This window comes from Balaenoptera ricei, chromosome 4 (assembly GCF_028023285.1).
Source record: "Balaenoptera ricei isolate mBalRic1 chromosome 4, mBalRic1.hap2, whole genome shotgun sequence".
Classification (NCBI taxonomy): domain Eukaryota; kingdom Metazoa; phylum Chordata; class Mammalia; order Artiodactyla; family Balaenopteridae; genus Balaenoptera; species Balaenoptera ricei.
Window position 1 is genome coordinate 132,422,833 of NC_082642.1, and position 12,655 is coordinate 132,435,487.

Here is a 12,655-nt window from a genome sequence, read left to right on the forward strand (position 1 = left end):
TGCTAAAATGGAGAATTGGAATGGATTAGAGAGAAGCAAATACTTCAGGATCCAATAGCTCAGAATTTTGTAGTTTTGACCTTGAGTAAAAGAATGGGCCTTGAATTTATTATTTTTTTTGAAAGGGTTGGATATTCCTGTGGTTGTGTGACGATGTGGATGTTGCAGCTTGCAGCTTTGTGTACATGCCAGGTTTAGCTGACTGAAGAGGTAAATTAAATGATTCCTCTGGATCATAAAGACCTTGGACTGCTTTTCTTCTTTATTGTCTTGGTGTTGTCATCCAGTCTCATGACTTTAATGACCTTTACTCCAGGTTTATATCCCCAGCCCAACCTGTTCTCTGAACCCCCGAGTTGGACCCTCCTCTTTGATGTCTAATCTTCTTAGCTAATGGCAACACTGTTCTTCCAGTTGCTTAGATAAAATATCTTGCGATCACCCTTGACCTCTCTCTTACTCCATATCCAATCCATCATCAAATCCCATTGGCTCTATCTTCAAAATATATCCAAGAATCCAGAATTCAAACACTACTCATCACTTTCACAGCTTCCCTTTGTCCACATCACTATCATTTCTCCCCTGAATTATTATAATTGTCTTCTTACAGGTCTTCCTGCCACCAGCCTTGCCCTGTACAGTCTGTTTGCAGCATAACATCCAGAGTGGTTTGTTTTACAAATATGAGTCCGATCAGGTCATTCTTCTGCCCCCAAATCTCCAAAGGATTCACATCTCAGAGTAAAATCCCGAGTCCTCACAATGACCTATATATAAAGCCTTGGAGGACCTGGACCTGTTTACCTTTCTCAGAACCTCCTAAAGCTCATGTCACTCTTCTACTGCAGCAAGACTGACTCTGCTGTTCCTGGAAGACTAGGCATGCGCCTCCCCTGGGGCCTTTGCACTTTCCGATCCCACTGCTTAGGGCATATTTCTCCCAGATATCCATATGGCTTGCTCGCCCATCTTCTGCAGGTCTTCTGCTCAAATGTCACCTCATCAATGAAGACTTAGTGAGCCACCCTATTTTATACCACAATACTTCTTACCCCTTCCATGCTTTTTCCCTCACAATTTTTACTAATTATCAGCATACTGGAAAATATACTTACTTACTTTTATTTTGTCTTTCTCTTACCTCTAGGTTATAAGCTTTATAAGAGCAGGAATTTTTGTTTTTTTGTTCACTCTTCTATTGCCATCTACATAACACATTTCAACTAAACACTGAATAGCATGTGTTCAGTAAGTATTTTGAATGGATGAATAACTAGAGACAGAAAGCACACTCAAGGAACTTTTAATCCATCATTTATTTTATTTCATTTTTCTTACCATTATAACAATAAGTTTCATTTAAATGAGTGTCAGTTTTTAAGGATGTCCAAGAAAAGCAAAAAAAACACTGAAACAGACTTTGAAATTTCTGGGCTGTGGGATCTTCAAATCTCTAAATTATAAAGAGAGTTTTCACCTGTGTATAGTGTCACCATACACTCAATAAGTAGCTTGCTTTAAGGCTTAAATCTTAAAAATCAATAAGTATTGTTATAAACATAATCATACCCTTTCCTCTGTAATAAATCATTTTTTCTATTTATAAGTCACGGTTAGTCATATCCAAATTGAATCTCTTAAAGTTTTTGTGAACCACTTTTACAAAATTTCTCCTTGAAAAAAGAACCCGAATCCCTATAAACGTTTGTTTACAGAACTGGTTTCTAAACATTTCTCAAGTTCTGGTGGCTCAAACAGAAGCCAGCATGCTGAAACTTAATTCTTCAGTAGAGTACATCAAAAAGATCACCTCAATTCTACTATGGCACATTCATGTCAACAGAACCCAGCGTCAAACTTACTTTTTAATGACTGTGATAAAAATGTTACTGGAGGTCCATGAATCCCCGCATACCAATCTTTTCCTGTTTTTATGCATGGCAATTATATCATTTTTATCTTTTGTTTAAGAGGTCAGAGACCTATTTTCATTTCTCTGAAATATGTGCATCTTTGCCTACTTCCATGTATTTCCTAGTTTATTACTTTCTATACTATTCCTAGTCTAGCTTTCATCTTTTTTTTATCTGCTTTACTATTTGGTAAGATAACATTACATGGAGAAAATTTTCCTGACTTTCAACCTAATTTTTTTTAACCTTACCCAATTATTTCCAATTTATGCAGAATTAAGATAGACTAGAGATTGGAAGATACAAACAGACAAGAACTTTACAATGGAGACTCTCCACAGTGGGATGTACTGAGATAGAACAATGAATCTTCCTCATGGAAGGGTTCACAGGGAAACTACCCATCAAGAGGGAGGTGGAAAGGAAGTTGGACCGAATAATGTCTGAGAGTCCCTCCCTTTGAAATTTAAGAGTTAGAATTACATTATGATGTTAGGTTTGTTTTCAAATGGGGACTAAAATAAGTTGAACTGTTTCAATATTTTGTTTTTCATTTTTTGGATTAAATTTATATGGTATATATTATTTTATTTCCTTAAATATTTATTACTATCTTCCCTGACCAAAATAAACTGGAAATGCTATTTTAGTATCTAGACTGGCCCCCCTTCTGGCTTTCATGTCAGACTCTATTAATCACTTTAATCCTCCCATACATACTCTATACTTTGCAACTGTATGCTCAGTTCAGGGATAACGGTTTCAGTATGTTAATTTTATATATTTTATACAAAAATATGCAGACGGGTATTATGCCAACTTTCCCAAGGGTTTCTGAAGGACAGAGCAAGACTCATTTTTAAAACTTCTCTACCAGCATAAAAAAATTTGCTCTTTTAAAATTCAAATAAAACCTGTTATTCACAACAAAGTGCCCAGGACCAAATGCAGTACTTTTGTGGAAAAAGGATAATTAACTTTGTAGTTTGGAAAAACAGTACCCTCCTGTGTAGTGGCCAGTAAATTATTGGTCTTTGTTAGTTATGTCTAATTAGGATGCTTTAATTCCCTTTTAACAGTTGGGTTCATCGCATTTTATATCCAGCTACATTAAGAATTAATTTTTTGGCTTGACACCAATGCTAAATTTGCTTATCCAAACAGAAGCCATGCCAAGGGCTTGAAGGATGATGACAGTAATTAACCCAAATCATATATCAGGAGCTATTCCAATGAAAGTGTCTGTTAAATAGTGTATCTTTTCCTGATGGTAAAGCTGATCCTACAAAGGGCATGCATGTACTGCAACCTCCCACAGAATGTTTCTTGACACTAATGCCAGAGACGGATTGGGAAGAACTACTGGACTGATCAAATAGCCATTTCTTATTCTGGTAAACAAAATGGGAAATGTGGAGAAATGGGGGCATGTACCTCAGTTTAGAATTTCTAGAGGTCAGTTTGATATTAGATATATCAAATGACTTAGAATGTAGCATATCTCATGCTCCTATGTCCCTACAAGGGACCATGAGAGATGTGTAAAGAGAATTATCATTACAGCAATAATTAAAGCAGGAAAAATCTGCAACCAGTATAAAATTTGATTTTGTTAAATAAGTCTTAATATAGTAAAATGATAAAATATTATGTTGCCATATGACAAAATATAAAGCTGTAATAGAATAATATTTGAGGTTCATTATATACTGAGTTACAAAGACCATGGGTAAATTTTTTAAAAAATTAAGACTGGTTATAGAGCAACATTTGAATTATGATACCACACATATAGAGAAAAGACTATAGCAATCCTCTCCAGCGTGTTAGCACCAACTATCTCTGGAATATAGCATTATGAGTATTTTGTTTCTGCTTGTCTTCCTCGTCTGTTGTCTCTCTTCTCTCTCCTCTGTTGTCTTTGCTCCTCTTCGTGCCATTCTGTATTTTCCAAATATTTCTTCAGTAACACAATTCCAGAGGAATTGACAGCTACTTGGTGATTGGTTGGAAATGTGTCAAGGTTGAGACAGAGGAAGTGTCGTGGCCAGAGAAAGCTTTTGAGGAGGTAGGAAATAACTGGTTTCGTGTAGGGCGCGTTTGAGATAATCAAGCAGAGACGAAGTAGGTGGCAAGTAGGTTTTTTACCGTATGGATCTGGAGCTCAAGGAAGAGGTATGGACTTGAGAAATCCATGTGAGAGTCACCCACAAAGACGAAGGTTGTTGAAACCGGGAATGGATGAGACCGCTCAGAAAAGAGTGTGGAGCATAGAAAGGAAATAATGACTAGAACTGAGCCTCAGGAAATATAAACGTTAAAGGAAGATGGAAACTAATGGAGGCCCAGAGAGGCGGGAGAAAACACAAATGTGTGATGGTAGGGAAGTAAAAGGAAATGTCTCTTCAACAAAGCAACGGTCAATGATGTTAAATGCTGTGGAGAATTTAAGTGAAATAATTTTTAAAGTATCCCATGAATACGGCAATTAAGTATTGTACTTATTTTATCAAGGCCCCGTTGATGGAAACCATTTCAGCCAGGTGCCAGAAAGTTCGAGGAGAAAAAGGTGGTTTGGCAGAAAAATGTTTGGCTACAGAAAGAAGGCAAGAAGTAGGATAGTAACTGAACATAGAGTTGAGGGTGGAATCATTTCTGTGGTGATGGTATTAATTATAAGATGAGAAAAATGTGGAGTTCTCTGTGGGCTGAAGGGAAGGAGTCGCTAGAAAGGAAGAAGGTGAAGATTAGAAAAGAGAGGAAACAATTTGGGGTCTCCTAGATTTGCCTTAAGCTAAGAATCCCTTGCATCATTTGTTTAAAAGACAGATTTCTAGAGGGGAAATCTTATAATCTGCATTTTTAAAAAACACTGTCAAGTGTGTCATCGACAGGAAAGTGTGGAAATGCTATATTTAATAAATGTATTTTGAGAAAATGGGGCAGAATGGGATTCAGCTCATAAGGTTATCCTTAGATCTGAGGAGAAAACTACCTTTGTTTTTTACAGAAGAGGATTGGAAAAGGCTGGGTGGAGATGCAGATAAAAGTAGAAGTGTGGTGACTGACTTCCCTATCTGCTTTGACTTTCTCCATCAAGTAGGACATGGGGGTCCCTTCTGAGAGAGATGCAAGAATTTCTAGGCATTATAAAAACCCGGGTGGAAGGAAGATATTGATTTATGGTGGAGCCAGTTTGCTGGGCTCTATGATCTTTTGAAGCAGCACTCCACAGATGGGCAGCAAGTGTGACAAAGGCTAACCTGTGAGTTTTAATGTTGAAATTTAATTGAAGGAAAGCTATTAAAGTTCAGAATGTCACCACAGTTTGGATGACATGGTAATCATGGAGTACAGGCTGGATAATAAAAGGAATCGAGACAGGGCCTAGGTTTGCCTGGGGCTGAGAGTTTCCCGGATGTGGGACAGTCAGTGCTAAAACCAGGAATATCCCAGGTAAACCAGGATCGTTAATCATCTTAGGGGGCAAGGATGATAGAAAGTTACATTTGGGAACTGGGAGTCTAGGTAGAATAAAAACCAAATACAGTGAAAGTAACTGAATGTACAATTTAGAAATAGAAAAAGGTTATATTATGGCCAGGGACTGAAACAATTGGAGTCAAGTTTTCAAAGGTAGATTAGTTCCAGGTAATAAGATTCATGGTTTGTGGTCATGAAAGTTGATGGCCAATGTAGAATGCAGATGGAGGACTCTGGAAGTATGAAGGTCATGAAGGTGAAAAGAGATTGAGTTTAATACAGTTGTCCTTGTCAGCTGTGACATCACTCAGAATGGTGGCAGAACGAAGTGGGACGAATTAGCCTGATGCTAGTCTTCTGATAGGGCAAGAGGCAAGTAGATGAGGAGGCACAGATTATGGTACAGACAGATGGCATTGGCTTACACAGTCTAGGGATTTGGCTCAAGTTTGAAGGGTAATTATCTAGAAGAAGCAGTGAAGAAAATCATACAATATGCCCTGGCCCTAAAATATATGGGGTAAAAAAGAATAAACAATCTCCCTTCCAGAAGATTAAAGGAACAATGTTATTATCAAGGCAAGTCAGGTCTCTGTTAATGAAGCAGAAGAATATGCAACAAAGTGGTTGAGAATGTATAACTTTTAAAAAAATGTTTAGTTGATCTAAAAACCTAAAAAAAAATGTACATCGTCTTGCTTTATCAGGCCCTTATTGGATCAAGGAAAACAGTTCTCAGTGAGAAAAGAAAAGGTCCCTGTTGGTGGGGTAAGCACCAGAATAACTAGTGTTATTTGTTACTAACCACTCACATATAAATGTTATTAATAAATACCATATATTTTTCATTGAATTTGAGGAAGGTTGCTCTATAATAGTTTGAAGAAATTGAATTAAATGCAACAGTTGGACATTATAGTGGTGTTTAATTAGGATTACATGTTACTTAGCTATGTATATTCTGGTTTACTAATGATAGTAACTAACATTATTTCAACTTTTATTTTTAAGTGCTCAGGACTGTGCGGGCACTTTGCTTGTACTTATAAGGTGGCTACTAGTATTACTCCAATTTACAGATGAGTAATCTGAGGATTAGAGTAGTTAGTAACTTGGACCAAGATCATAAAGCTTAGGATATGTCAGAGCAGGATTTAAATCTAGCTTGTGTGACTTTTAAGTACAGTAACTTATGTTTTTTTAAACAATTTTGCTTTTAGGTGAAGTTCTCAATCATTCTGAAGTACCTCCAAGCCTTCGGCTGGCTCTGGGTGTGGCTGAACGTGGCCACTTATCTGGGGCAGAATTTGGTGGGAATTGGACAGAATCTATGGCTTAGTGCCTGGGCAAAAGAAGCAAAGCACATGAACGATTTCACAGAATGGAAGCGAATAAGAAGCAATAAACTTAACATCTATGGATTATTGGGATTAATGCAAGGTTAAACAAAAAGTCTAGCTGCTTTTCTTTTCTCTTTCTAACCTAATTGATTCAGATGCAAACGTAGGGCATGGTTTTACTTTTTAAAAATCTATGTCATAATATTCAAATACTTTGGGATAATTCAAATGCCTATGTTTTTAATTCACCATATTTGCAAGAGTAAACAAAAACTTGTATGTGTCAACTACATGGCCCACACTGAATATTATCAATTTGTCTCATTTAATCTTGACAATAAGTATTTAGAAAGGTGTCATTGTCCCCATTTTACAGCTGAGGAAACTGAGTCTCATATGTTAAGTCAGTCAGGACTCAGAAGTCTTGAATACATGGCTGTCCACTGTATGTGTGAGGCTTGTGACTGATGTGAAGATCAGTAAGTGAGTCTTAAAAACTGCATTGTAAGTAAAGCTTAAAACTACATTGCAAGCAATATTCGTGTAAAAGTAGTAAAAGAAAACACTGTGAGGATTTAGAGCAGGGGGAAGCCATATTTGGTTGAGAGATTAAGGTAATTTCCAAGGCATAGTTGGCATTTGAGGTGACACTAAAAAGATGGATGGAATTTTGTCAGGGATCACAGAGGACAAAAGCTGATAGATGCAGAGAAAGATGTGAATAAAGATGGATGGGGAAGGTGAGGGGGATATAGGCATAGGTGAGGATGCCAGTCTGAGTAGTCTTTAGGTTATTGATAGGGCAGTAGGGGAACTAGAGGTGGAATGGTAGTTTGGAAATGATAGTTGGAAAGGCAAGTAGAAAACTTTGAGAATTTGGGGAAAAAGAAGTGACGGAATTTGGAGTTATTTTTCAGAATAAGAATAAATTTTCAGTGATGAAAAAAGATGGATTTTTATTGGTGGGACTAAAGTCAGAGACCAGGGAGAAGTTGGGGTGGGTAGGGAAAAAATAATCAAGGATCTTCAGGAGTCTAGATGGGAGATAATCTAGTACAAAAAGATCTCTTATCTGATGCATCTCCTTGTCACCCAAAGCATCTAGACTAGTGCTAACCAATGGGTAGGGAATGGAATAAGATTTGAATAAAGTATGAATGGAGGAAGGGTCAGAGAGCTGCAGTGGGACTGGAGAAAAGGGGCGGATAGGAAAGACACTGCAGTGAAAACATATATAAGAATTGCTGATTTGTGGGTAAGAAGAGAACATCACTCATGATTTTGAAGTTTGGGTAATTGAGAGAACAATGAAGACAAAAATAAAGAAACCAGGGACGAGGGAAGTCAGTTGGTAGAGCAGAGAAATGATTAATTCAATTTGGAGCACGTTTAATGGGAAGCGTGGATACATATTTTTCTGCTGTTTTTTTTTCTCCCCAGTAGCAGAATAGATACACATTGTCCTTCCAAGAAGTTAGGTGATACGAAAGAGTAAGAAGAAAGATACTCAAAAGTATAGTACTCAAAAGTGTAGAAAAATTAAAGGGAAGATTTTTTAAATTAATTAATTAATTAATTAATTAATTAACTTTTGGCTGCGTTGGGTCTTCGTTGCTGAGCGCAGGCTTTCTCTAGTTGCGGCCAGCGGGGGCTACTCTTTGTTGCGGTGCGCGGGCTCCCCATTGTGATGGCTTCTCTTATTGTGGGGCACAGCCTTTAGGCACAAGGGCTTCGGTAGCTGTGGCACGCGGGCTCAGTAGTTGTGGCTCGCGGGCTCTAGAGCGCGAGCTCGGTAGCTGTGGCGCACGGGCTCAGCCGCTCCACGGCATGGGGGATCTTCCCGGACCAGGGCTCGAATCCGTGTCTCCTTCATTGGCAGGCAGATTCCTAACCACTGCGCCACCAGGGAAACCCAAGGGAAGATTTTTTTAAATAGACTATTTTTGATGTGTTTATAAGAAGAAAGGAAGACAAAGTGAAGGAGAGTGATAAATTCAAATAAGAAATAACAAAGCCATCTACGTGGAAGTCTTGCTATCTAGGGATATGCATAAGGGAAAACAGAGATGCATGATTTTGGTAACAGAAAATGAAGATAACATTTAAAAATTTGTGATTTAGGGCCTTGCTTCTGTTTTCTCCTCTCCTATCTTATTTTTATTGTGTGACCATAGTACTTCTTATAAGTATCTCCATCAGAAAGTAAGCAAATATTGTGAGACAAATTTATGTTTGTTTTGTCATTCTGTTAACAACATTCATTGAGGAAAGAGTTGTTATGTTAACAACTAAAATGAGATACAAGGACTTAGAATGTGTTTGGTTTTGAGTCAGTGAATCAAGTTTTTTGGCTTGTGGTTTGCAACTCGAGGAAAAAGTAGATAGAGAGATCTAGAATGCTGAGCAGCAAAATAAATGTCCCATATACATCTCTATAACTATGTCTGTCACACATATATAGGAGGGTTAAACTCTTACCAATCCAGTGAGCTCATGTTACAGTTTTAAGGGAGATTCAATATCCTTTGGAGAATATTTTAAGTGAGCAAATATTATTTTTCCTATACTAGACAAGGTATGCAAGTTTAGTTTTCAAAATTTTACTTGTGTAGTCTTACTTTTAATTAACTATCAGTTTTAATTAACTATCAGTAGGTATAGAAAGTATTTTGTAGTAAAGGTAACAGATTATGCAGAGTTTAATCAAAAAGATTTTTTCCTGATTGGATTTTTGTTTTTTACATTTAAAAACATTAAAATTTTTGACTTATTATTAAATACAATTATAAATTATAAATTATTTCTTAAGAAATGAAAATATATAATTTCTGATTTTTTTAGTAGTCCGCAGCTGTGTCCTATGGAACCTGGTTCAATCAAGAGCAGGCTGTATTCACTGATATCATCAAAGCTCACATTATTGTTTGAGCTTTAAAACATAAATAGCACTTTCACATGTTAATACCAGAGGCTAAGAATAATATAGAAGGCTAACATTCAAAAAAAACTGGAGTACTAAAGCAGAAAACATTGCATCTATATTTTATAACAATAATAAAGATCTTACCTTATCTTCTGAAAAAGAAATAGCCCTGAACATTTTATTCCTGGTTCCCAGTTATTTCCTTTAGAATCTCTAGGACACTCTGAACATCCCTAATCTATTGTGTTTTATGCCCTCTTGTTAGGAACTTCCTTTTCCAACCCAAAGTGTGAAATATAGGCGCCTTATTTTCAAAGTGCAATGTTTAAGGAGTACACCAGTCTAAGATGAGCGAGTGGATCATTTACTTTACTTACCTCACAAAATTCCACTGAAATGACAGTGGATAAGTATAAAAGTAAAGGGTTCAGGGGATTTCAGAGTGATAAATGTCTACATAAGCGATTATACTGATAATCAAGGTAGAAGAACCTGTAACCAGGAACAGATACTAGATGAAGCTGTAAAAGAATAGGGAGCGGTTCAGTCTAGCTGTGGAGGAACTCAGGTACAGAGAGTAGGATTGAGTAGCGTCGAAATAATCAAAGTGATTCACTAGAGCATTGTTCACATGTTACCATCTGGCACAGAAGTAGTACAGTGAAAACTAGGAAGCTGATGTTTAAAAAGGAAATTAGGGTTACTAGTGTGTGTGACATACATAGAAGAAAGCCTCCTTATGTGGCTTTTGGAGAAGTTCCAGCCTACATGTCTAGATCACCATATGAGACTTCCAGTGTCACACCCACTTAAGTGGAATTTCCATTCAGAGGAGATTGGGGGAAATTAATGTGTACACTGGCAGAAGAAAGTCACACCAGGTACCTCTTAATTAACCATGTCTTAATCTTGCATGTTTTAACTGATAATGATGGATGGTCATGCATTTTAATCAAGTGAGCAGTATAGATAAGAGCCAACAAATAGAGCAGTGGAGCCCAGAAGTAAAATAGTCATATTTGATATGTAAGAGAAGCTTAAAATTAGTATCTTCAGATATTCAAAAGCAGAAGCAAAGCAAGTGCAGAATGTGCTTAAATAAGTTCAATCTAAGAACAAGAAAGTTCTTAAAAAATTTAAAGAATTTAAAAAGATTGTACAAGTGTGAGAAGATAAATCGGAAGAAATTGTCCCAGATGTACAACATCAAAAACATAGATGGCAAATGATAAATAAGGAAAAATTAGAGGAATAATCCAAGATGTTCAATATCCATATGATAAGACACAGTAAATGCAGATGGAAATTATCAAATGCATAATATTCAACAACATTTTCTGTAACTGAAGAATACTAAAGCCTCTTCCCACAAAAATTTCCAGTTTACAGCAGAAATACAGAGGGTTCCAAGAGAGTAGTTTATGTTACAGGACGAGGGGGTGAAATAGGATGAAAGAAATAATAGACTATCTGCTGAATTTAAATATATTCCAAAGAGATTTGCTGACTATTGAATTGTTTGGGAATAGATTAGTGCTTGTTGCATAGAAAAAGAGTGGTACAAGCATTATAAATTTAGTGAACTTCATGAATATTATGTTTAGTAGTAATGTAAACACTGAATATTTGAGAACAAAAGGGCAACAACCTATTTTTGGAAGGGCTAGAAGAAAGTATGGGAGAGTGAGGTAGGAAAATAATAGAAAGTATTTAACAGTAAGAAATTATTAAAGGGCAGTGTGTGATGTTATTTAAAATATAAAGGAACTAGCTAAAAGAATTTGAGGTGGTCAGGGTTAACTATTTTTGTTTTGTTTCGTTTTGTTTTAAACATTATACCTACAATGGAACAAGAATCATGTTGGCAACACGCTTTTACTAACAATTTTGTATAGTAGAGATCAGTGGTGCAGTTATGTATCCCAGAAGACTCAAGAGCAAATGGCTTAAATAACATGGAAATTTATTGATGCCTCAAATGGAAAAGTCCAGGCACAAGTTTTTAAACACACTTGATCCAGGGACTCAAACGAATTGTCCACCACGCTTTCTCAGTTCGGCTCGCTTTCCTCTTTTCCTGAGCCATTCTCAGGCTTCACATGATGATGAAAATGTTCTCTTTCAAAGAACTTCTTTCCATAGAAATCCATGAAATTACTCTCCTTGAAACAATTTGAGTCAATATCCGCCCTTGAACCAATCATTGTAACCAGGCATTTCTTCCTCCACCCCTACAAGTTCCCCAGTTTGGGGATTCTTTGTCCTTTCATTTCTTCTTACACGCCTGGATAGTTCTTTTCTGAGCTTGTCTCTTTCTTGTTATATTTTTATCAAACACAGCTAACAGTAGTCAATAGATACTATTAACTGTTTTTTAACCTCTTCCACTAAAGCTACATGTTTATTATTTATATTTTCTAACTTTTTAGTTTTTTCAAGAACCTTCTCACCAACCAAATCGTAATAGCTTGACAGACCAAAAATAGTTTATTCATGACTCATACCACTTGTCCACTGTAGGTCAGGAAAGGGACTCTTCTGATTCTAGGGCCCAAGTTGAAGAAGCAATCCAACCACTATTTTAAATGTTGGCAGGCACTGTGCAAAGGGAGCTTTAGCAGTTCTGACACCTGGAAGTATCATGTGAAGTATCTCAACTTACTGTTCAGAACTATTCATTTGATTCCATCAATCACAAGGAGGTCAGAAAGTGCAATTCTACCATGGACCTAGAAGCTAGGAGAACTGAAATTATTTGTCTAGCAGTACCAGTGACTACCACATTGTCTTTCAGGACATCATAAAGTTAATAGATTGCTAAAATTCTGTCAACCCGGTTGATCTCTTATCTTTAGAGCATTTCTCTAGAACCTATGTTCATGAATAAGGAGAGCCCTGCTCTGAGAGCGCACCAGAGTGTCTGTATTTATTTTCCACGCACCATATGCATTTATACTTAGTTTGGTCCACAGTGATACATTTTTAAATTTGAT

The 12,655-nt window shown here is 36.8% G+C and overlaps 1 protein-coding gene across 1 annotated transcript in view; it reads left to right on the forward strand.

Moving 5' to 3' along the window:
- Nucleotides 1–12,655, forward strand: part of LOC132365505 (multidrug resistance-associated protein 1-like) — an 80,854-nt gene that overhangs the window by 51,522 nt on the left and 16,677 nt on the right. The window contains exons 17-18 of the mRNA XM_059922225.1: nucleotides 6,107–6,167; nucleotides 6,620–6,839. Of these exons, the coding sequence (XP_059778208.1) occupies nucleotides 6,107–6,167; nucleotides 6,620–6,839 (281 nt within the window). The remainder of the gene's footprint in view (nucleotides 1–6,106; nucleotides 6,168–6,619; nucleotides 6,840–12,655) is intronic.